Raw genomic sequence first — 26,489 nt, forward strand, 5'->3', positions numbered from 1 at the left:
AGTTTTATTATTTTGTTTTCCATGAACTCCTACATACATGTGTACTCTGTTCTTAAAATAATAAACTGAATTTCCATATGCCAAATCTTTGGCATTGTTTCCTTTAGGTCTAAAGGACTATTCTAATTTATCATCAGGTAGGATCTCAGATGGGATGAATATTTTTTTTTCCTTTTTAACAAAGTATAATTTCTGTAATAGTGAAACCTTTTTTAAGTGTATACAGTGTATAACCATTACCATAATCAAGATAGAGAACAGTTCTGTCACCCTAAAAGTTTTCTTCAGGCTCCTTCAGCCCCTGTTCTTACCCCAAACCACTGATCTGTTGGGTGGATACTCATTTCAAAGGAGGCTTTACTGTAAGATTACCAGAGTATAGACTGAGGGGCTCCCGTAGTGCATTTTGCAGGTGTCCTTTCCCTCCTGGAGTGACCTGAGATGTTTTATTCAGGGTCCCTGCTCCAGTTCCCATTTGAATTAAAGAGTGGTTTCTCCCCCAGTCTGCATCAGCACTCCTCTTAGCCCTGATAATTATATCTGGAACAAGGTTGCATCTTGTTCCACTGCTGCCTTGGGCCTGGTTTTCAATGTAACAGAGAAGGAATTTTTAAATTATTATTTTGTGCAGTCATAGCAATTGGGCAAGCATACAGCTCTTCTAATACAATAGAATTCCTCTCTTGTTTGTGTTCATACTACTCATTCAGCAGTAATAGGTGCTATGTTGGAGCTTAAGATCTTACTAGTAAAGTCTAATCTTTGCTTTGGAGAGCATTTTAAAAATCCTACAATGTGTGTGTCTTTATTCTGAATGTTAATGTGTATTTTCAAATACTAAAGAAAGAGAAAGAGAATCTGTACTGACCCTGAGTGTTGGTTAAATTTTTAAGATCAGTCACTGTATCATTTTGATTATTGTTTTTAAAAAATACATTATAAACCATCCTTTCTGTTCCCCCTCCCTGCAGTTTAAGAAATAAAATATTACAAATACACGTGAAGCCCCCTTTGTACTCTAATTCACTTCTTCCTTACCTCCCCACAAAGGTAACAGCTCTCTTCAATTTAATTTTTTCTTTCTCTCTAATGTCTAATTTTTTAAAGGAGAAAGATAATGTTGTTTGTACTTATTTATGTAATTTTAAGAGTAATTTAGTCTTTGAGGTAAGTGTACCAGTGTAAGGATACACAGACCAGTAGAACAGAATAGAGAGTCCAGATGAAAACCCTCCCCTTTTGCTTACGTCATACTGTGTGACAGAGATGGTGATGCAGGTAAGTGGGGGAAAAAAAGGCTATCTAGTAAATGGTGCTGGGACAGCTGGTTCCTGAGACGGGGGAAATTGGATCCCTACTCGACACTGTAATCAGAAGTAACTTCAGCCTATTTAAAGACCTAAACATGGAAAGGCAGAATTATAGAACTTAGGGAAAAAATATGGGTGAATATTTTACCAGAAGAATATTTTAAATAAGGTACATAAAATAGTGGTAGATATGATCACATTGAAGTTTGAAACCTCTGGGCAAAGATAGAGAACAAAGCAGTAATACCCTGGCTATCTTGTGAAGAATTCTGTACATCAGTTTAAAAAAAGGACAGCCTGCTAGAAAAGTGGCCAGAAAACATTAACGAGCAATTAACAGAAGAGAAAACTTGACTGGACAGCAAAGAGTCACTGAAAGATTTGTATCATGGCAAATGATGGTATTTTAGGGAAATATGCAAACTAGGTAGTTGGATAGGCGTTGGGGTGAAGATACTAGAGGCAAACTAATTTTAGTTTCTTAACTAAAATTTCAGCAGGAGGTTATAAAAATTGGAATTAATTGGTATTATATGTTCTCTAGTGGATGCTTTATGCTTAATACCCATAAAATTTGTAAACAAAGGAAAATAATTAAGATCAATTAGGAGCTATATAAATTCCCTAAAATGATCCGTACACCTATAACTTATTTAACAGTGTGTTTTGAGCTCTTCTTTGATATTTTTTTCTTTCATGATATTTTGATTCATTGAGAACTTTATGTATTTTTAGACCTGAAGATTCTATGTTGTCATTATGAAGTGTAAATTATTTACTTTTCGATTAATATTTAGTTACAGTAGAGTAAGATTTAAATGCTAGTAACTGTTACAAACTCCTGCTGTACTATGCACTGTTTAGATGCGGGGTGATGCTATGTGTGTTCCTGTTTAGGAGACTGATTGGTATTTATTTCTATTTATAGAAAATATTTTATTTTTATTTTTATTTTTGTACAAAAGTAGTGGTGAGACTGTACCACAAAGGTGACTGTTAAAATAGCCTTTGTACCTCCTGGTATTTATAGAGCGTGTTTAGGCAGTAACACCTCCTGCTCTGCCTTTGGGTCATGCCAAGGTGACTCCTCCTGGCCTAGTTCCAGGCTACTGTCGCTCCAGGCTAGGGGGAGAGAACTGGACCATGGAAGTGAGACTGTCCTGGGGAGGCAGGGGAGGGAAGGACTGCAATTCTTTGGCAGCATCTCAGCTTCCCTGAGGGCAGGAAGGTAAGAAACTTCCAATTGGAGAACAAGTGTAAGAGGAGAATGTAAATCCTTCTATTTAATTTGCCTGTTGATCCCAAAAACTGGAAGACTGGATTCACTATGCAGTTTTTGTTTTAATGACACCAGGAATCAGATCTTCTCTAGTCTTAGTCATTGAAGTTTAATTTTAATTGGTTTTTTTAGAGATTTATTTATTTGAGAGAGAGAGAGTGAGAACGAGCGGTGGGGGGTGCAGAAGGAGAGTGAGAGAATCTCAAGCAGACTCCCTGCTGAGCTCGGAGCCCAATAAGGGGCTCAGTCTCACACCCCAAGATCATGGCCTGAACTGAAATCAAGAGCCAACGCTCAACCAACTGAGCCGCCCCGGCACCCCTAATTTTAATTGTTAAAAGATGAGACTAAAAGATTTTAAGAAGAGTGGTGGATGAGGAGTGGGGAGATTTGAGGCTGGCCCTTTAACCCTGTGTGTCATGTCCTCTCCACACATAGAACAAGAGAGTTGGACCAGAAATGGCTTTTTAATGGTTTTGTCCACCTCTGACATTATTCTACAGTGTTAAAATGGATATATCATTTTTGGTATTTGTGGTGAACTGTTTATATATTTTTATTTTGTTTTTATAATACTTTATTAAAATTTTTATAATGCTATATTATAATTTTGTTTTATACCCTAGGGCTGTTAGAGCTCTGAGGATTTTTTTTTTTCCCAGAGAAAAGCTAAAAAAGATATGAGGGAGATAGTATGGGTCTTTTGTCCTTAAAACATTTCCATAAGTGTCCACCAAGAAAAATGAAAGACAGGGACTGAAGTGGTAATTAAATCTTTCCTATGATAGACATTTTTAGAAAAATGTTTTAAAAACTTCCCGTAGCCTGGGTGGCTCAGTTGGTTAAGCATATGACTCTTGATTTCAGCTCAGGTCATGATCTCAGGGTTGTGATCAAGCCATGCATTAGGCTTCCTGCTAAGCAGGGAGTCTGCTTGAGATTCCCTCTCTCCCTCTCCCTCTGCCCCTCCCCTCCATGTGCTTGCACTCTCTAAGAGGAAAAAAAGATTCTTTTTTTTTTTTTTTAAAGATTTTATTTATTTATTTGAGAGAGAGAATGAGAGAGAGAGAGCAGGAGAGGGGGGAGGGTCAGAGGGAGAAGCAGACTCCCTGCCGAGCAGGGAGCCCGATGTGGGACTCGATCCAGGGACTCCAGGATCATGACCTGAGCCGAAGGCAGTCGCTTAACCAACTGAGCCACCCAGGCGCCCGGAAAAAAAGATTCTTAAACACTTCCCCTTGCCCAACTGTGAATAACTTAACTGTCCTATATTCATATATTTTCACATATATTTGTACTGTGAATGTAGTGACAAAAGGTAAGTTAATAATTTTTGTTCACTTTTTTCAGTTAATTATGAGCAATGATTTTCCCTTTTCTTTTTGAAGGTGATATGGAAAGCCCTGTGTTTGCACTTCCCCTGCTCTTAAAAATGGAACCCCTCATTGAAAAGCTCTTCATGTATTCTTTCTCTTGGAACTTTGAATGTTCACAGTGCGGACACAAGTATCAAAATAGGTTAGTTTTTCTCTTCTTTAAAAATGGACGTATTTTATTGAAAATGGTTCCAAATAATAAAATTTGAATAAAACTTGCTTCCATTTGTACTGCTCTCTCCCTCGTTCCTTCTGCGCTCAGTAAAATTTCCCACCATATCTTGAAGTCTCCCCACCGTTAAGATTAAAAGGAAAAATTTGAGCTCCACAAACTACAGTTTGCTTGCTTTTTTAAACTGGAAGAATAAAAAACCATGGTTTGCTGGATTGTTAATTAGTAGGAGTTTTCTTAAGTTCTTCAGTGGAAGGGGAGACAAAGGGGAAGAGTAGTATATTCCCCTCACAGCTCCCCCTCTGGATTCCCTGCTGAGTAAGAATATTTCTTAGAATTCCTTGAAATGATACGTGTTTTGTTTATTCCTCTGTAGCAACTAGGGTTTTTGTTTGGTTTTGTTTTTATGATTTGAGGCTCCCAGAGGCTGGCAGCGGTTCTGAGAGGTAACTTAGGCTCTCCCATTCCTCCATGAAAGACCAGCCATGCCAGACTCCTCTTGCATAATGAGCTGTCTCAGCCTACTTTCTACTTCCCTGATGCCCTTAGGTGAGGATTAGAGGGGTCGTGATTGACACACTATCATTTTATGCCCTGAGATTGGGACTTGGGAAGAACCATGGAGGAGAAAGCAGCAATGGATTTCTTTTGCTTCCTTACACTGACCCCATAATAGAGTAGATTTTGGAAGAGGAGTCAGAAAGTTTTCATCACACAGAAAGTTCCTGGTTGGCAATTAAAAAGATTACCAAACTGGTTCTGTTGGTCATTTATTCAAATCACTGTAAAAGAGATCAATCCTTCCCTCTTTTCTTACCTACTGGCAAATTAGAAAATTTGGAGTCTCTTAAAATTATTAAATAAAAATGTGAGAGAAAACTATTGCTTAGATACTCATTATCTAAATTGAGATTATTTTTGGTATGTAGGGGTCAGTCAAGGAGAGTCAAGTCTGAGAGAATGTTCTAGGGAATACAAGCAACAGAACCAGAAAACTTTTTTTTAACCAGTTAACTCAAAAGTATTAGAACAGAGTAAGAATAAGCATTTCACTCTCATCTAGGACTTAAATAATTTTCTATGAGTATAAGAACGAGTATTTCCTGGTCTTCTATCATTGATTTATATAAATTAATCTGATTTTCTCCTCATTTGACAAATGTGGAAAGTGAACCTTGAAAGGGGTTAAATAGGCAAGGTCCAAGGTGACACACTACTAAGTGACAAAATCCAAGCTTAAGTTTCTTGCCCTCAGACTTTCCTGCTCACTGTGGTATACTCCTTAAATCACCACCTGGATTTTAAATAATATAAACAAGCTTGATGATTAAAATCAGCTTAATTACAGCTTTTCCAAAATCCACATCTGAGTTATTTGACAGCTTTTCATTGAGTATATTTTATGTGCCAGGAACTTAACAGAAAAATAATCTTTATCCTGGCCAAATTCAGACTAGTTAGGGAGATAACATATAAACACATAATTGAGGGCCAGTGACTTAGTAATTATTTTTGATCTGTTGGATGCCTTAAGTTACTTTGAATGCAAAATGTTAAGTGCATTTTGGAGGTGTATATAAAAAACTCTGAGGGTTCAAGGGAAAAAAGCCACTGGCATTTGGGTTTGCTGTTTTTTTTTTTTTTAATTCCTTTGTTCTAAAAATAAGTAGTTATAGAGGAAAAGCTAAAATGAAGTGGCATTTCATTAAATACATCTTAGTATATATCATAGTTTAAAACATTTCCACTAAATCTGATGGGAGAATATCCAGCAAACTCATGGTTTTGTCCTGCTGTTTTTAGGGCCAGTTTAAGATCTTTTACTTGCTTTACAAAGTATATTTTGGAGGCAGTTTAAAAACATGGTTTTTGGAGTCAGACTCCCTGTATTCAAATCTCAGGTCTATCATTTATCATCTGATATGCGCTCTGTATTTCACTTTCCTCATCTGTAAGATGGGGAGAAGAATGGTACCTGCCACTTAGGGTTTTTTGGGAGACGAGTGCTTAGCACAGCACCCTGCTTTTGCACATAGTAAGTGCTCAAAAATGTTTGCTGTCATGTGGAGCATTAACATTTATTTGCTGAGACAGACTCCTTTTTATAGCCTAAAATACAGGAGCCTTTACTCAGCAGTCGTCTGTGAGAAGCAAGAATTTAGTAGAAATAAGTCATTCAGTTTTAGTGATAACTTTACGCCGCTTTGCTTTTAAAATGTTAGCTTCCCTGAGAACTGGTATATTTGTAACAGCCTCTGCTTATCTCACCTTGATTGAACAGTATTTGTTTACAAAAAAAAAAAAACTAGTGTATTTTTAGGTAATTAATTGCTCTTTTAAAGGTATTTTTATTAAAGTGAATCCAGTTGAGATATAGTGTACCTCTTTATTTATTTAAAGATTTTATTTATTTATTTGACAGAGAGAGCTATAGTGAGAGAGGAAACACAAGCGGCAGGCAGAGGGAGAAGCAGGCCTCCTGCTGAGCAGGGAGCCCAATGCAGGGCTCAATCCCAGGACCCTGAGCTCATGACCTGAGCTGAAGACAGACGCTTAACGACTGAGCCACCCAGGCGCCCCTAGTGTACATCTTTAAATATCATCTTTTTAGGTGTCTGTTGCTGTCAAGTATTTAGGCTAAAGTCCAAATTTAGAACTTCTGTAACCTGTGAAAACAAAATTATTTCACAACTGGTATTCTAATTTTTTAAAGATCAAGAAAATTGAGTTGTATGTATTCCTGATTATATATTTGGAAATGCCTTTTTTCGTTTTTCGGTTGTCAATATGGATAGCCAGATTGTGAATTTTGTAAGTAAGGGGTGAGCTCTTAATAAATTTGGAAACAGTGGTTCTCAACTAGGGACTGTTTTGCACCTCAGGGGACATTTAGCAGTGTTTGGAGCTAATGGTTGCTACATTTGGAGCTGTTAGTGGCATCTAGTGGGTAGAGGCCAGGGATGATGCCAAACATTCTCAGTGCACAGGACAAATGCCTCACGGCAAAGAATTACCCAGTGCAAAATGTCAGTGGTATTGCTCTTGAGAAATCCTGGTTTGAACATTTTCTTCATCTCACAACTGAAAAAATACACATAATTATGGTGAAGAGGCTTCACAGAGAGCTTTACTATGGTTTGGAAGGAACAGTGGCGTATTTATTACATGGGAGGAATAGGAAAGTATGAATAAAGAAACCAAGGTTTAGGCATTGGTTTAAATTGATGTAAATGAACTTAAGTTATGTCTTCTTTTTTTTGCAGACATACGAAGAATCTGGTCACTTTTACAAATGTCATCCCTGAGTGGCACCCACTTAATGCTGCCCATTTTGGTCCATGTAACAATTGCAGCAATAAGTCACAGATAAGAAAAATGGAATTGGAAAAGTGAGTTAAAATTGCCTTACTCTTTTTAGAACAAAATGAAGGTGGATTTAATGTGTAGAATTGCAAGTGTTGACTACAAGCTACTTTTCAGAAGTTTGCATTAAACAACGTAGTTACAAATTACCAAAATGCCCCTCTATCGAGAACTTTGGCCGGTAAGCAAACTGTCCCAGACAAAATACCGCTGAAGACCTGTCTTAGGGTGATTGTCTGACCCCACGCTACTGGTGCCTTTTCTTCTTTTGCCTTTTTTCTCCCTTTAAGGATATTAATCTTCAGTTTTTCTCTCCTCTGCCAACTGCTTGGAGTCACTAGAATTCTGAGATTTCCTTAATGTAATATCAAGAACTAAGATGACTCAAAGATGAACCACAGGCTCGTCTGTCTGAATTCCCATCTTCTCCCAGAACTTGAGCTGCTAATTCTTCATCATCTTATAAGCTTTCTCTGCCTTTGAGCAGATGTGTTTTTATTATATTTCGCCAGCTTTTCTATTTGTCCTCAGTGGGACCACTGGTCAGAATTACTTTGTTCTAAAATTGCTACCAGAAGCCCCATATTTTAAACTCGGGTCAGTTCCAATATAGGCAGTTTGTCTATCTCTCTTTTGTTAGTTAATACACTCACACACTTACACATCCTGTGTAACCTGAAGGTTTAGTCGCCCTCACCTCTAACTCTACAGTAAAGAAATGTTTGGAAGTATAATTTGGTGTCATAAAGAACAGTTAACCTTTTCTGATGCCCTTGGAGGATGTACCAGGAAATCCTCAATCTTTACTAAAGGTTTGTTTTCATCCAAGTAATAAATTCTCAGCTAATCTAATAGTGCCCAGACTTAGAAGGAGAAAGAGCAGTGCCCCTCCTACCTCCTCTCCTTTAAGCATCTACTTTACACCTTTAAGGTAGTATTTACTGTGACAATTCAGAACACTGTGCTTATTCTTTATATAGTCTTTATATAGTCTTCTCCTTTTACAGTAGTTGAGGACTAGGACTCTGATAACAACACCTGGGCCCCATTTCTGTGTAACCTCTCCCTGTCCTCCTTCCTGTATGATTACATTTTTTGTTAAATCAGTACTCATTGTTTATTATTATGAATATACGTATATTCCCTCCAGCCAAGCAGTATACAAGGTTATGTTTCATTTCTTTTATAACTTTTCATTTTTCCTGGAATTACTAATTTCCTTGTGTTTTCATTTGCTTTGTTTATGTATGCATTGTGAATTTTTTCCAAATTCTTCAAACACCCATCAATAAATTTTCCAAACACTTAAATGTTTCTCAGTTTTTGAATCCTCCTTCCTCCCCCTTTTTTTCTAGAAACCTTTCTTCTGCCACCTTCCATCCTTCTGCTCCAGTGTTCCAGTTTATAGAGTTCCTCTCTGGGCCTGGTCCGTGGGAGTGTTCTTTATACTCTCTGTCACTATCCCAGTTTTTAGCTCAGGGCCTTACCCCCACATTCTTCAACATCTGTCACCTATCAGTATTGAGTCTTCTAGAGGTTCTGTGAGGTGTATAAGTTCTTCTCATCAGTGTGCCCACTCCATAGCACTCATGTCATCACTTCATCCATTCTGCTAAGTTACCACTTTCCCGTTTGCTTTTTGCTTTCAAAATATTTGTTGTTTTCTTGTTTGCTTATGTCTCCTTTCCCTTGTTGGTCCTTTTGGTTTACTACCATTTTTTTTTTTGGTCATTCACTATCATTTGGAACATTTGAGTGGAAAAGAAGAGAAGGTACCTTTAAGCTGAAGTCCATAGTCTTTCTTGGCTGTGTGGGGTTTCAAACTTTGAGATTGGAGTGTTGTAGGAGCCCTTTTTTGTTTTGTTTTTTTTTGTTTAAGCCCTGTCCTTGATGAGAAAGAGGTAGAAGGGTAGCAGGTTGTGGGTATCTGCCATCCTGTACTGGACAGTTGGGTTACTTGAGGCTTCCTGGTGTATGTAATTTCATCTAACAGTTATACCTGCTTTTTCTCAAGCCCACATTGAAGATAAACTTATACTACTATTTTGTTTGATCTGTTAATTGGTCACATTGCAACATACAGTTTTTAATTACACAAATATGTTGCTTTACTTATGTTAAAGATTCGTGCTCTGATTTGGCAGTGTATGCGCTAAGTGTTTCAATGTGAAATGTGTTTAGAGTTCTAACAGGCCAATTTATAAGCAGAATTTATAGTTTGGACATTTACTATATTCAAAAGTAAATTGAACTAGTATGTGAAACTTCATTTAAATTTTAAATGACAAGGTATTTATAAAGTCCTCTGTAGTTTTTTACTTTGAAATTCATGTTCTTGATTTGTTGATGTCTAATGGAATTTAGAAACAAATTTAATATAGTTTTTAAGGATAACTTAAAAGTAGTTAGGCCCATCATGATATCATGCATAATTCCACCTTACAGCATTCTAAAAGCTAATAGTGTTGTAAGTTCCCTGAACACCTTGTCTCAGGCAGTCCACATCTCTAATATGTTCCCATTAGAAAGAGTCCATTGATAAATCAGATGAATGAGATCTGTCAAGTTCAGATCTGCTACTTTAAGTAAATTATTTAGGAATTATATTCAGAGCACGGTGATGTGGAGCACCAACTTAGAATCTGATTTAATTTTACTTCACAAACTCCTAAAATGAACCTCATTACTGCCATGATCACCTCTAGGAGTCCGGTCCACTGTCCTGGATTGTCATTTGAAAAGTTTATTTATTTAAACTTCGTTTTTAAAGAATATATAAAAAATTTAAAAACCTTCGCTTTTAACAGTGATTTTTTTTTTTTTTTTTTAAACTAAAGGTTAGGGGAGGCTAAGAAGAGAAATTAGATGTTTCTGGTCTTTGCTTATAGGTCTTATTAAAGTGTCATCAAAGTATCTTTAAATATAATGATTTTGAGACTTTCTTCCAAGCAGATAAACTAAACCATCCCCTACAAAAGTTTGGATGGAGTACTGATATATAAAATAGTTAAAATTATGTTTCTTAATTTAAATCTTCATTGTGTGGCACAAAATGCTTTATTATTTTATGAGATCCTTGAACTTACCTCCGAAGAATACAGTTGTAAACCTTTGTTTAACAGTTGAATTTTTCTGAAGAAGTATTTTGTTATAATTAATATGAACCAATTCTAATTATTTTAATTACATCTGATTTTACTCATATATTTCATTTTTTTGTCATAGAATCTGAAATGGGAAATCGTTCAGTGATGTAATTAGATCTAAAATATAATGAGATTTAAAAATTATATTTGCAGTTTTTTTGCCTAAAGCCTACATTATTACAGTTCAGAAATACATATATGCACATTGTTAAATTTGCATTTTCTAAAATATGAGTTACTACGTTACATTAGTTGGGATTAGAAATAAAACACTTGTCCTCCAGGCCATTTGCACAAGACTGGCTGCTCTTTGTAGGACAGGGATTTGGTGTTTCCCTGCTGTCTGTGGGTAGCCAGGGCAGTTGGCACAGTTCCCTGTGTGCTGCTTTCTCTGTTTTCTGTTTTCTCTCTTCTCCTGAGGGTAGATCCTTATAATAGGAGGAGTTTAACCTAAAGTTAGGGAGGTGAATGCAAATGGATCTTGGCTTGAAATCTCTTGTGACTCTCATTCCAGTTCTGTTAAGCCATCCCATCCAATTTTTTTATGGTTGAGTCCATACCTAACTTGATCCTCTCAGCTCTAAGCATCATCTTTGACATGCTAGGCATTGCAGGTAGGAAGAAGCCTGAGAACAAAATCTGTGGCCAAGCTAGGAGTAAAGTTGTACCCTCAGCTGAGAGGCTGCATATGAGATGAGTTGGAATTATGGGTAGGAGGAACCTGTAACATTTAGGGGACACTAGAGTCTAGGGGACCAGAGAAGAAAATGAAGTAGAAAAGGATGAGCGGGGGCATATGCTTTTTAATTGAATCCAAGATGCCATCGTTTATAAGTTGCACCAGTTTTTAAATATGCCATTAAGAAAGAAATGCAGCCTATTTAACACTTTCTGTGTTTAACTCACATAAAGAAGGCAGGAAGTTCATGAGTTTTTGTAGTCTAGGGATCAACAAGAGTGTTTTAGTAACTAGCCTTAGAAGATATCTTGAAAAGGTATCTATCATATGAGACCAGGAGAATTAAATATTAGTACTTACAGAGTCATGCAGGTGCCTAAGCCTGCATATCCAGCTGTGAGAACAGATCTCTAGTTTCTCTGTGGATCATTGATTCAAAGGCACACTCTTCAAATGTTAACATGGGAGAACATCTAAGAATTGATGGCATGGTAGAGTTTAGTTGGCAGTTTTCTTTCCTAGTGGTATATGTTATAACCAGTGGTATCTTAGATCAATTAAGTAGATATGATAAAAATCAAAGGGGGTTAGCATTATAGACAGTGTTACAGCACTTTTTATTTATAGGTACTTTAATTTTGAAGACTTGATTGTTCCTCTAACATGATTGACAAGAGATAACTTATTAATTATTCCTTGTCAGTCTGAATAATCTGCATTTTGGACATTGATTCAAGTTCATTTCAGCTGAATAAATTTTGATAAGCTAAGTAAGTTTGACAGCTGTTTAAATATTGGGAAAAGAGATATTCATCATTTTTCTTAAATCCTGAGAGCTTTGTTAAATTTGGTTATCTGAGGCCCATCATTAGGTTCTATGTTCTGGTTTGGTATGTTACTGAAATGATAAAGTATATTTTTGAAATTATGGATGTCTTAAAGTTTATAGTACATCAGCCATTATGTTGTATTTTCTTCTCTGTTTTAGGTACAAATTAAACTTTCTAAGTAAAAGTTTTACTTTGTTGGACCTCTTTGCTTCTGGAAATAATAGTGAAATAGACCAAATTATTAGCATGTTGAGGTTTTTTAAATGTTTATTTCAGTGTCTTAGGTTTATTACTTTGTTTCACATACTACCTATAAAACAAAAGTAATTCATTTGGGCACTAGATGCCCAAGAAAATTGTAAAAGGCCTGGATTTTTCCCTGTGATTTTACAGAGTAGTTATGTTACCAAGAGATCTTTAAGCCAAAGCAGCATTGTGGCTTACAGAGCAATTTTTGCTTAATGGTCTGTGTTAGAGCCTTACTGCATGATGGCTTCCAACTGTCACTGATACCATCCTGAGAAGGGTTTACTGTTACATACTTCATAGAGTGAGTTCTCCGTTTCTAATTAAGGCACACATCTGGAGGTTCTCAAGAAAAATTAGTGCAGTTAGCCTTGAACATGTTATGTGTGACTTCCTTGCTTCAGACCATCTTTTGTGTAACCAGGAACAGGGCGTTACATTTGTTTGACTTCATTTGCCTTTCTCTCCCACAGAGTGTCTCCCCTACTCATGTTGCACTTTGTGGAAGGCTTGCCACATAACCACTTGCAGCACTATTCATTTCATTTTGAAGGCTGTCTTTATCAAATAACTTCTGTAATTCAGTACCAAGCAAATAATCATTTTATAACATGGATTTTGGATGCGGATGGTAAGTATTTAAACCTTTTTCTTTTATGATAATAGGCATAGAGGCCAAACTCTAGATTTTTTTTTTTTTAAAGGCAAACTTGGCCTTGACTCTTTTTTTCCTCTCATGTCTTGCCCTTGCCTTTAATTCTTCTGCCCCTCCTCTCCTGTGTCACTCTAGTTTAGAATCACTCTTATCTTTGCTGTGTGTAAGTATGGGTATACACATGCATATACATATTTCTTTTCTGGACAGAGAAGGAGATCATATAATACTGTTGGTTTACAGTTTGCTTTTTCCCACTTAGTATGTTTGCTTTTACTCCATGAGAAATACATGGTCAGTATAGAAAAATGAATGGTGGCGATTTTGATTTTTTTAGATATGTAACCACGTACTGCTTTTAAAAAGAAAGTGCATCGTACTGAAGGTTTTTATTTGAGAAAGGACAAAAATTTTGCTTAGTTTGCAGATGTTAGTAATATAAATAAAAATAAACATCTCTTGGGTGCCTGGCTAGCTCACTCAGTAGAGCATGTGACTCTTGATCTCAGGGTTGTGAGTTCAAGTCCCACATTGGGCATGGAGCCTACTTAAAAAGAAAAAAAAAATTGAAAAAAAGAAAAGTAAACATCTATTTCTAGAACTGTGAAACGATATCTGAAATTCATAATTTATCTAAGATAAAGCCTTTATTTCAATAATTAAACTTTTCAATAGAAGGTTAAATAGTATGGCTCATAATTTTTGCTAAGTTTTTCCTTTCACGTATCTAATATGGTTTAATACTGAGTTTGTTTTTCTCACAATGTTCACTTTGTCTTAAACAAGACCACTCAGCCCCGTAAAGTGTCATATTAGGCTGTTGGTAAGGGGTCTCTTTGATATTTTTTTCTCTTTTCTATTGTTTGGACACTTTTTATATTTGATATTTTCCTCTTGGGGATAGTTTGGGTGGATGACACAATAATGTGTTGTAAAAGCACTTTGCAAACTAAAATCCGTGTTATAAATACTGTCACCTTAAAGTTTTACCCTACTTCAGAATTGGGGGGAAGTGGTTCTCAATAACATAAGCAAAAACTAAACAAGCAACTTATTTATTTTAATTTTTTACTACATTCCAGGGAATCTGAAATCCTTTTCAGGTAGGTTAGATAGTTACATGGTTTCCATCCCTGACACCATATAAAAATCACGGTTACTTTATAAAAATGTCTTGGCTTTCCCCTGTCATTGAATCGATCTCTGGGGATTAGGCCCAAATGTGACTTAAGTAATTCTAATGTGCATGTGTGGTGGTGAACCACTGACGTAAGCAAACAAAAGAGTCTCAAAGTTTTAATGGGTATAAAAGAAGAAATAATAGGTTCGTGTGGTTTATAAGGGTGTATCCATATTAATTTAGTGAATGGTTTTCTTGGGGCTTTTTTTGTGTGTAGAGGAGGTTAACCTCTTCCCTTGTAATCTATCACTTCGTTTTCACTTGACAAATGAGAAAATAGAAGCTCAGAAATAAAATAAGCAAACACCTAAAAACCTCTAAGGTTTTTTTTTAACTAAAAAAAAGAGAAGAATTGAATTGAAATAAGAATTGAAACAAATGTGGGTACTTGAGGGTAATAGGCTTCATTTATCTTGAAAATTCATATATATGGAAAAATTTAATCCATTTTCTGATGTTGTTGGATAAATTGGGTGATATACTGTATTCTAAGTCACAAAAATTAAATAGACTTCTCTCTCGATTTTTGTGGGTATTGTAGGAAAGGGTAAAAACTATCTCAGTTTTTCAAATTTCTGGATGTTAGTCTATAACTTTTATTAGCCAAATAAGGACTTTAACCTTGGCAGAGAAAAATGGTGACATAAGTATAAGGCCATGTTCTTGAGTGTTCTCTTTTGGTGGATATTCAGGGATATAGCAGTTAAAATGGCCAGAAGAAAGTGAACCTCGGCTGGTGGGTTTTGAATGTCTAACCTCATTTACTGAACTTTCCTCATCCTCCAGGAAGTTGGCTGGAATGTGATGACCTTAAAGGTCTACGTTCTGAAAGGTGTGAGAAATTTGAAGTTCCTGCTTCAGAGATACATATTGTTATTTGGGAAAGAAAAACATCTCATATGACAGATAAAGCATCTGCCTGCCTTCCACTTAAAAAGGCTAAGGAGGAGGCTGCTCTCGGTGATGAGAAACCAGCCGCTCCAACATGGTGTTCTGGGGGTGACACTGCCTCTGCTGAGCCGCCCTGCACAACCGGGACGGCAGTTGCACCGAGCCCTCTCTCACAGGGTGCATCTGTAACGCATGGGCATCATGTACTTTCAGGTCCAGAAGGTTGGGTTGACAGTAATATTTTGTCTTTGACACTTGAAGAAATACAGGTTAACTCTGAATGTTTTCTCTTAGAAAATGAACCTGTGGCAGAAAATGCAGGAGTTGGCAAAACAAATACCTTGCAATCAGAAGAGTCACTAATGGCTTCTTTAGTATCAGCTCCGTGTGTTGAAAAGCTTACTCAAGACCAATTCGTGAATGTAGGCTTGCCATCTCAAATTGTAGGGGCAAACATGCAGTTGGCACAGCCGAGTACAGAAGACACCGTAATTACTAAACCTGTGAATACTACGCATGCTACTGACCCTATAAACGGAGTAAAGCCAGTAGAAGTTGAGGGTACAGTTGCCCTAAAGAAGGACACTCCATTAAAACAGTATCTTTCACCCAAAACTGAGAAATTAAAACCAGAACAAGCTGTTATAGCTCAGGTATCTAATTTGAAAAAAAATGAAACTGTGGCATTTTCTCAAACCGTAACAGCGAAGTCAGTACAGAATTCATCTCTGAAAGAAACTCAGAAGAAACCATTTGTAGGAAGTTGGGTTAAAGGCTTATTAAGCAAGGGTGCTTCTTTTATGCCACCTTGTGTTTCAGCTCATAATAGAAACACTGTCACTGATTTGCAGCCTTCGGTTAAGGGGGCAAGTAATTTTGGTGGCTTTAAAACGAAAGGCATAAACCAAAAGGCTAACCGGGCATCGAGGAAAGCCAATAGGTGTGCAAGTAAGCCTCCTACAGTTAGTAACCCTCCATCAAGCCATCCATCGTCTGGTAGCACAACTTCTCGTGTATGTGCTAGTGTTACTGCTGATTCACACGCTTTGAAGAAATGTGAAAACCCCTCCTGTGGAGCTCACCACAGTCACGATTCTTGTGTAAAAGAAAATGGTGTTTCTCCAGTAAACCACGGAGACTCAGTTGAGGGTCAGATTCATAAACTTCGTCTAAAACTTCTTAAAAAACTTAAGGCAAAAAAGAAGAAATTAGCTGCTCTTATGTCTTCCCCCCAAAAAGGAACACCTCCAACTGAAAATTTAGAACATGTGTCCCACTGTGGGTCTCCAAATGATTGTGAATCAATAGAAGACTTGTTAAAAGAACTACAGTATCAGATTGATACTGCTGATAATAAATCTGGGTGCACCACGGTTCCATATAGTAGTCAAAGTCATGAGGAAATTTTAGCAGAATTACTGTCTCCTACAACTGTTGTCTCAACAGAGCACTCAGAAAATGGGGAGGCTGACTTTAGGTATTTAGAAATGGGAGATGACCACATCCCAGCACCAGTGTCTACTGAATTAAATGATATTCCCCAAAACACACATCTGAGACAGGACCATAATTACTGTAGCCCCAGCAAGAAAAATCAGTGTGAAGTTCAGCCAGACTCACTGACAAATAATGTCTGCATTAGGACATTGAACTTGGAAAGTTCCATGAAGACTGATATTTTTGATGAGTTTTTTTCCACTTCATTAAATTCTTTAGCAAATGACACATTAGACTTACCTCATTTTGATGAATATCTGTTTGAGAGTTGTTGAGTGCATGTTACCTCTTTTTAGTTTAATATTTATTACTGCTCTTGGAAAAACTTAGTATGTTATTAAGTAGTGTTTACACACTGGCCTTGTCATGAACAAAACGTAAGCTATTGAAGGCTTTTCCTTTGGTTCTACTCACAAAGCATGTAATCTGTTTTACAAATTAAAATGATCAAAAACTGGTTTTCCTTGTTTGCTTCATTTTGTATTATAGGACAAGGAGGATTTCAGAATGAAAACTAGAAAACTAATGTCTAGTTTCTGGCATTTTTTACAGTTGGGTACATTAAATTTCTACATTTTAATTTTGGTTACACTGTTTCAGGAAAAACACTAGTTTGTACAAACTTAATTCATTGTATATGGACTATAGAATGTGTGACTGTTTGGTAATGGTTCTGTGATCATATTAAGACCCTAAGCCTGTTTCTTATATAATAGTTGAGTGCTGTGGAATGTAAACCTCCCCCCATACAACTTCTCTACTTACAAAAGATGGCAGGAAACCTTGTTACTAGAACTCTTAAGTAATGTTACACGTTTAATAAATGATCTCTAACAGGAAAATAATCTATGTTTGTGTTAATAAGAGTTCACATTATCATAAATGCCCTCTTTCTCCCAGCACATGGTATTTCTGCGAGGAAAGTGGGACACCATCCAACAGTTCTGTTTTGGGAGAAAATAATAACCAGGTGCTTATTAGGCTTGCTATATGGGTTCTGTTTTGTATGAAACACTAATTCATTAAAACCCCAACATTTCTGTGAGTGAGATACCATTATCACATTTAACAGATAAAGAAAGAGCACAGAGCTTAGTAAATTGTATGGCTGGGATTGAGGAGCATGGTTACTACAGTGCTTAGAAGTATGTGTTCCACCTATCAGTTGTCATTTAAAGTTTGGATGCTTGAACAGCACCACTGCTGTAGTGATTGGAGTTAGTAGGAACCGTTACTAAGGTTTTAAGGGTGGCGGTCTTGGGATATTTACTTTGCCAGGGACTCGGCACTTCATGATTGATTTGTCCAATTTACTCCCAATCCCCCCCCCCCATTTTCTGATTACAAAAGTACTGCATGTTTGTCAGGAGAAATTGGGCAAATACAGAAAAATATGAAGATTTTGGATCATCCATTTTAACTACTGGTAATAGTGGTAATTACTACAAACATTTTCATATTTTTATACATGTAGACTTAAAAATTCTATTGTACCTATTTGTACGATCTTAATGTTTAATGAGCATTTTTCCATCATAGTTTTGACAGCTTTTGGATAGCTATGTTATATTAACATTGTATGGATTATCATTGTTTCACCAGTCTTTAGATTTTGAGATGATCTGTACCGTTTTGTTATTAATTGTGCCACAGCAATTATTGTTAAGTTTTTGCACAGACCCAGGTCTTATTTTCTGGGGGTGGAATTGCTGGATCACAGGATACGCATTTTAAAGTCTTTTAATGATTGCATGATTGGCTTTCTTGAACCCTCACCACCAAGTAGTAGCATTGAGGGTGAAAAAAAAAAAACCTTGGCTGTTTTTATTTGCATTTTCATGATTACTAGTGAGGTTAAATATAACTTTATATAATAAAGTTACATGTTTATATAACTTTTTCTATGACTTTATTGGCCAATTGAGTTTCTCTGAAGAATTGCTTGTTCATCCTTGTTATTAATTTAAGTATTTCTAGATTTCTGCTAAGTACCGAGCAGTGTTGTAATAAACCTCAGAGATCAAGCAGTAAAAAAAAAAATTTTTTGCTCTTTAGAGGAACTTGCCTTCTAAACAAGAAAGTACATATATAATGTTAAGTAGTCATAGGAGATACAGTTGATTCTTATTTGTGGTGGCTCTGTAAAGTTTCCGAGAGCATTCTATGAACATGAAATACTGAACCATTGCTCCTAGGGGAAATAAAAGGTTAGGTTCCTGTGAGCCTCTGGTCACAACATTATTGTCAGCTGATCAACACATAACCTTGTTTTTTGTGTGTTTCTGTTTAAAGACACCTTATGTAATATATATTGTTGGTTCATTCCTATTGAATACAAGGCCAACAGCACTATAAGTCATGCCCAAATGAAGCTTATCTAACACATGAGTTTTTTCTGTAAGGCAAGTGACAATTTTCTTGTGCTTAGGAACACCAGACAGAAGTTAACACTGCACTTGGGGGCCATTTTAAACTGAAATCAACAAAAAGCACACAAAGAAATGTGGCACTAAATATGTCGTAAAAAGAACATGTATTTACAGTATGAGAGCTGAATCAAAAAGGCAGTGTTGAGTTGTTAGACCTCAACTGGGGTCATATGTGTTGGATGATTCTGTGGGTGTCCATAATGACCACAAAAGCATGTTAATTTTTTTTTTTTTTAAGATTATTTGAGAGAGCAGGGGTAGAGAGGGGCAGCGAGAGTCTCAAGCAGACTCCATGCTGAGGGTGGAGCCCAACGCAGGGCCCGATCTCAACCCAGAGATTAGTAGGACCTAAGCTGAGACCCAAGAGTCTGAGATCCAACCAACTGTGCCAAACCAGGTGCCCCTGTAAGTGCTGATTTTTAAGGTTATAAATAAATCTTAGCAAGTAAGCAAAATCACAAATACAGAATCTGAATAATGAGGATTGACTAGATAACGTCAGCACTAAACATCAGCGGATGGGAGAACTCATACTGAATGCACTTGGGAAGTTTCTTGGAGGTGGGTGTCATCTGAGCAGGGACTTTGGTGAAGTTAGGGAGTTGGACATGTGACTGGAGGAAGGGCATTCTGGGAAGAACAAAAGTCCTGAGGAGTGAGGGTCCTTAGCAAGATTGAGGACAGGGAGAAGGCCGACGTGGCTGAGCAGTGAGAAAGGGAAAGAACATGAGATTAAGGAGGTTGGCAGAAGCCAGCGTTTGTGTGGTTTTGTGGGCCATAGCGAAGACCTTGTCTATGCTTGAGAATAATGGAAGCCACTGAAAGGTTTTGGGTAAGGGCATAACATGATCTAGTCTCAGTTTTAAAAGGATCACTGAAGTGTGGAGAATGAGTACAACCAGTGTGAATAGAAGCAATAGTCTGTTACAGCCTCCCCAGAGTTTAGGGTGAGCTGTGGAGGTGTTAAAAAGTAGCTGGATTACTGCTGCATTTCAAAAGTAGAGCCAGCAGGATATGTTGATGGGTTGGATATGGGGCAGAAAGAGGAATCTCAGGTTTTGTTGCCTGAGTAGATGGGTCATGCCGTTTACTGAGATGGGACAGACTTCGGAAGGAAAAAATTTAAAGGAAAGCATTCATTCATTCAGTTTTGGATATTTTAGGTTCCACTTTAATAGGAAGATGGATCTGCAATTCTGGGGCTCAGGAGAGGCGGACACTAGAGATTCTCATTTAGGAATTATGAATGTGTGAATTGTATTTAATATCACAATAAAGGATGGGGTCATTTAGGGAGTTAAAATAGCTCTGGGGAACAAGAGGGGCCGTGGGAGGAAGACCACATGAGTGTGGTGTCCTGAAAATCAAGGGAAGAAAGCTTTTCTTCAGGAGGGAAGGATGCCGATCTGTCAGATGCTGCTGAGAAGTTAGAGTAACATGAGGACTGAGAATTGACCATTGGCTTTGGTAATTGAGAACTCCTTGGTAACTTGGTGAGGACAGTTCAGTGGAGCCGAGACAAGTGAAGGGATGATGAGAAAGTGCAGACCGAGACCGACCCTTTTGAAACATTTACCTGGTTCTTGGTGAGGGAATGTGGGATCAACGTTTTTAATGTGTTTAAGATGGGCGATGTCATAGTATGTGTATGTGTGGACCTGAAGCTCCTATGGATGTTGTAGATGAGAGGAAGGACAGTTGCAGGAGTAAATTTCTCCAGGGCTGAGCTCCAGTATATAAAAGGAGGTGTGACCTTAGGAGCTAGAAGAGTTAATTGATTTTAATAGTAGGGAAGACAAAGTATATGGATACAGATATTAGGAGATGTGATGATTAGAGAGTGAGAAAGGTCACATTTTAATTTTCTCAGGAACATAGTAAAATTACCAGCGGAGAGTATGAGGGGAGGAGGAGTTGAAAATTGAGGAGGAGAGGTTAGAATTTTTAGTCTTGAGAGCTAATTGAACAGGGACATAGCATAGCTTGCTAGGCAGTGCCGAGAATCCACCAGAAGTTTGTGGCCATAAATTTAACTGAGATGAGCCAAGATGGTTGTTTATTTTTTCTCCAATCACATTTGCTGCTCAGGAAAGAAAGAATAGGTGGGAAGTTGGATTCATCCAAGGTTAGAGGTATTGCCAGGCAAATAAGACAGAGGAGAAAAGGAATTAAGGTTTTATGAAAGGAAAATGATGATAGTGATGGATAAGGAAGGATGTAGGGACATAAGACAGGTGATGAGCATTTAAAAAGTGGTGGCAGATCTCAGTGGATTGGAAGTGGATTCAAAGAATGTCAGAGTGGGATTAGTGGAGCAAGTAAGCTGGTTAGAAAGTAGTGTGCTTGAAATTGAGCTTTTGGGAACAGTGATAACAAGGTCTGAAGTATAGCATAAGGGAAGTGCATGGCCAAATGAGCATTGGGTGAGAAGTCCATGCAAAGTGAGTAGATAAATCAAGAGGCCAGGATGATGTATGGATAGTCTCTGTGGAAGGCAAAGTCATTTAAATGGCAGAGGAGTCCTGGTGGAAAGAAATATACAGTAAGCCAGGAGCTAAAATCCTCAAGAAAAGGCGGAAGACCATGAAAATGGGCGATGGCAGGGAGAGGAGCAACGTGAGTAGTTCAAAAGGTTTGTGCTTCTAAGGCACTGGAGGGTTATAATGAAGATGGGGGAACAGTGGTTGAAAAGGCAACAAGGAGCCAGGAACACCTGACAGGGCTGTTGAGGGAGCGGTTTCTTCAACAGATGTTCAGAGTTCATTAGCATAGGGCAGGGAAGAGAGTGTTCAGGAAGTTGAGGACATGGGAAGGCCTGTCAGTGACAGACCATGCATCCCAGAAGATGCTGGTGGGGTGGGGGTGGGGGCTGGGTTAAGTGCTGGATAGGAGTGGAAGGTTGGGAGAGATAAGATCTAGAGTTTAATGTCCCAGGAGGCTTGGAGTCACAGAGTGATGGAGATAAACTGCAGGTTATGATGAGTTCTCTCTGGGAGAGGAGACTGGGAGGATCATGAGTTCTAACTGCAGCATCCCTCTTGAGAAGGGGGTCTTTTGAAGACGGAGACTGGGAGAAAGGTATGTGAAGAAGGAGCATGAGGAGCACTGTGGGCCTCCCGTCCTGTGGTGGTTGAATTGGGAGTCTTAATCATTTATATCTGCTCTTTAAGTATAAAAGGATTAAACTTTTCTCTGCCATGTGGCAATTTTGGTTTCTGGTTGACCATTTTTAACGGTTTAGCAGAAATTTTACATTATTTTATAGTCCTTTCCTTTTGGTATTATGATTTAGCAAGGTCATTTCCACTCCCCAAAATACACACCACTACAACATACCACATATTTGATGCTCCCCCAGCCCTAAGGCAATGTAAACCAGGACAATTTAGCAGGATGGCAAAACGTTTGCAGTTGTAAACTGATGTCACCACTGGCTATGTGAAGAATCTCCATGCTTGATAATTCGTGGAGAAATTCTACATTTCAAACTTCAGTTCTATGTTGAGTCCTATCCATTGTAGATTTTCACCTCTGCAGTATTTATTTGAGTGAATTCCAACCATCAGACTAGCCTATACTCTAAGTGAATATATTGTTCAATTAAGTATAAATAAATTACCACTATGCTCACACATACATATGATAATCTATAATAATCTACTTCTCAGTTTATTGCCAAGGTAGTTGAGGATCTCCTTAAAGTGTATATTTGATTTACTCTGTCACTTTTTTTTTTTTTTAAAGATTTTATTTATTTACTTGAGAGAGAGAGAGAATGAGAGACAGAGAGCACAAGACAGAGGAGGGTCAGAGGGAGAAGCAGACTCCCCGCCAAGCAGGGAGCCCGATGCGGGACTCGATCCCGGGACTCCAGGATCATGACCTGAGCCGAAGGCAGTCGCTTAACCAACTGGGCCACCCAGGTGCCCTACTCTGTCACTTTATCTTTGGGAATAACGAGTTTGAGTCCTCTTTGACAGACAATTTCTGTTGTTTTGTTTTTACTAAAAAAAAAAAAAGCAATGAAAAATGGCTCCATTCCTAGAAGGGGGTAATAAAATATGACAGTTTGCTGGGTGTCATTAAAGTAAGTCTCAAGAAAAGAAACACAAATCAGCTGCTGCTGCTATAAATCCCTATAGAAGCGACCCTGAACTGATCCATATAGTAAAGCCCTTCACACCCAGTCATTCCAGATTATAACAATAAGGTATTAAGTGTTAAAACTCCAAAGCAGCTTTGTTGTCTCAAGCCATTTATTATTAATTTTACATATCTACTTAATTGATCAGTAAAAAAAAAATGGTTTCTTTGTGGCTTGTCAATAGTATTAGACTATTCTAGTTCTTTACATTACCTTAAAATCTTCAGTTTAGTAATTTTCCATACCTAAACACTCTGGATTTGACACACTTTATAACCTTTACCAGTAAGTAGATTACAAATAGAATAAATACAGTACAAAGCCTTCAAAATTGGTGGTGGAGTGGGGGCCCAGAAATCTGTTCCAGATTCTGTGACTCCCTTGGACACTGTAAATAAATTTATTTCTGTGAATGTGTACATTGTGGGGAGAGGGTCCTTAGCTTCCCATTCAGGTTTTTACAGGGCTCCGTGGACCCCTAAAGTAGTCTCTTGGGAAGTTTACCTTAAATAAATGAAGTTTAACTTAAAATGAAATTAAACTTAAAAAAATGATGATTGATTCTGGGACTAGGTTTTAGATGAACGCCATGGTGGAGAACCAGCCACAAGTAAGTAAATTAAAAGTATGGGCAATTTATAATTTCTCAAATTTCAAGATTACTTTAAGACCCCCCCAAATTCCCAGTATCAAGCAAAACCACTATCACCATTTCCTGGGGCACCGAGGCTCTAAATGTAGGCATCACCCTACCCACTTCCCTCCTGTTTCAGTCCCTAAGTCTTATCCAGTCTTCCCTGGAATTACATCCTTCTTTTCTAGACCCACCTCATTGCCTACTCCTTTGAAATATAATTGCCTCTTAACTGTTCTCTGATCTCTTATTTCCCCTATTCTGTTGCCAGACCAACCATCTAAAATAAATTTCATTATGTCCTGAAACAGACACCTTTAACAGTTACTCCCTTGCTTTATAGGGTAAAGTCTAGCTTCCAGCTTTGTTCTTCAGGGCCCTTCCACAGGCTAAGAACATTGTCAGTGCACTCTATTCAAGTACATTTATTCTATATTCTGGTTATGCTCCTCTCCTCTCCACCCCCATCTTGCCTCCAAATTTTGCCAGCTTTAAATAGCCCTCCCCTGCCTTCTGGCCTGTCCAGATCTTTCAGGATTGTTTCGGATCCTCCGTGAAGACACAATCCAGCCTATCTATGTTGGCTTCCTCATTTACTACCTGGGAACATTCTTCTCTGGCCCTTATGCTGACACTTCATCATATGCATTTTTATCTGACTGTCCGTCCCTGTTAATCACATACTCCGACAAGGCAGGGAATGCTTCGGTCCTGAGCATATGCTATGTGACAGACCTGTGCTAGACGAGCAAACAACGTAAATAAAGCCCTAGTCACTACACTCAAGGAGTTCATATGCTGGTGTAGGTGACAAGTAACTCCCTGGTTTCAGAATGACTAGAGGAGGGGTGCCTAAATCAGACAGAGGCAGCATCAGGCTAGGCTTCCCTGAGAAGGTAACTCCTCAGCAGATGTTACCCAGGTAAGTACAGAGGAGGTGGGGACTGGCACATCAGGGCAAAGGGAAAGAGATGGGGGGGCAGGGTACAAGGCAGAATGGGCCATTGAAGCTCCTGGTAAATGCATATAACCACTAGAGGGTTTCATGCAGTAACATGGTAGGGGAAAGCCCTACACTCAACAATTTGAACTGTATCTTGAAGGAAATTGGAACCTAAAATGATCATTAAGAACAGAAAATCGTCTCTTCCCTCAAGGAGCTTACAACCTAGTATAAGAACACTCAGGTTAAAGTGGAAGGTTGTGCTTTCTAAGTCCCCATAACTTAAGTACTAGCAAATATTATGCCTTCCTCATCTTGAAATGTTATACTAGATTTGAACGGTATAGAAATGATCTTATGACCTAATTTCCTTGTTTCCACTGTAGGCTATCCTTAAGTATGAGTGGAAAGTTTGGAATTTTGAGCATCAGAGAGGCCCCTACCTAAGAACATTTTGGGGGGCTACTCCTTGCTCTGAAATTGTACAACACTGTGTCTCCTTTTTAAAGGGCTCCTAACTAGACAACAGAGGATATTTTATTATCAACAATTATTGGAGAAGTAATTATCAGCCAGCATTTGCCAAGACATTCCCTGAAGGACAGCCGAGTGAGGCAGTTTAACTATTTTTTCTTCCAGGTCTCTAAATTCTATCCATGAAAAGTACATCCCAGAGACAAAGCACTCACCCCATAACCTCAATCTTGGCAGAAATTAATTATCATCACCTTATCATGTTATCGTGTGGTTCTCTATCTTTATAGAAAGTCTCATGTGAACCATCTGCTTGAAAAATATCTGTGTCTTCTGTGAGACCAGAGTTGAAAATACATCCTTCAAAACCTTTTAACAGGAACCCATACAATTTCTGCCCGAGTTTAATTTCAGGGAAAATTCTGTCAGCGATCTAAGAGCAAACATTAACACCTTCGTCTAGGTTCAAGTCCATTGTCCAAAAGCTGTAACAGAGCTTCATTTAGCAGACAGTTACATAGGGTGATTATGCCTCCACATACTTTCAGGTGACTCCCCTTGCATATTTTCATCGAACAGCTCCTCGGATCCTTTTGGCAGTAGATAAGGCAATATTGAATAAGGACATTTACTTTCTGGTGGTACCAGATTTTCCGAGAAGAAACCAGTGGCATTTATTCACTCACTTGTCAAGGGGCATTTTTCCCCCCTTTCCATTATAACTAGTGCTGTTGAAGCACAATCTTTGGGCCGGTCTCCCGAAGAACGTGTGCCAATTTCCCGTGGACATACAGTGGAATTGGATTACCAAGCCCCGCTCTTAGATCCACCCCCGCTGGGCGACAAATACTGAGACAACATGGTCTTCCTCCGTCCCAGACGTACGGTAGCGTCGTACTCTCCTATTCGATTAAAAATCTCACGGTTGCCGTTTTAAAATGAATCCGTCTCGAAGTTGTCTCAGGAAAATGAGCGCTGTCGTCCCTGGGTGGGCTCGAACCACCAACCTTTCGGTTAACAGCCGAACGCGCTAACCGATTGCGCCACAGAGACCCAGCTACCAGACTCCCCGTGCGATGTGTACAGATTTCCGCGGCCGCGGAGGCTCTCGCCGCCCAGGGCGTCGCCGCGCCAGCCCCGCGGAGGAGCGCGCGGGGGCGGCGGCGGGAGGGGCCGAGGCTGCGGGCGGCCCCAGCGCGGGCGCGGGAGGGGAGAGGCCGATCCCGCGGCCGCGCGGGGAC

At 38.4% G+C, this 26,489-nt stretch overlaps 1 protein-coding gene and 1 non-coding gene across 2 annotated transcripts in view; one reads left to right on the top strand and one right to left on the bottom strand.

The window, feature by feature from the left end:
* LOC123323734 (SUMO-specific isopeptidase USPL1-like) overlaps positions 1-17,458 on the top strand; it is a 30,339-nt gene extending 12,881 nt beyond the window's left edge. The window contains exons 5-8 of the mRNA XM_044912206.1: positions 3,978-4,107; positions 7,401-7,526; positions 12,875-13,032; positions 15,023-17,458. Of these exons, the coding sequence (XP_044768141.1) occupies positions 3,978-4,107; positions 7,401-7,526; positions 12,875-13,032; positions 15,023-16,899 (2,291 nt within the window). The 3' untranslated portion in view covers positions 16,900-17,458. The remainder of the gene's footprint in view (positions 1-3,977; positions 4,108-7,400; positions 7,527-12,874; positions 13,033-15,022) is intronic.
* Positions 17,459-26,227: 8,769 nt separating this feature from the next.
* On the bottom strand, positions 26,228-26,301 carry TRNAN-GUU. The gene has a single exon. It is a non-coding gene; the product is annotated as a tRNA-Asn (tRNA).
* Between the last annotated feature and the right edge of the window lie 188 nt (positions 26,302-26,489).

Source organism: Neomonachus schauinslandi, unplaced genomic scaffold, assembly GCF_002201575.2.
Source record: "Neomonachus schauinslandi unplaced genomic scaffold, ASM220157v2 HiC_scaffold_577, whole genome shotgun sequence".
NCBI lineage: Eukaryota > Metazoa > Chordata > Mammalia > Carnivora > Phocidae > Neomonachus > Neomonachus schauinslandi.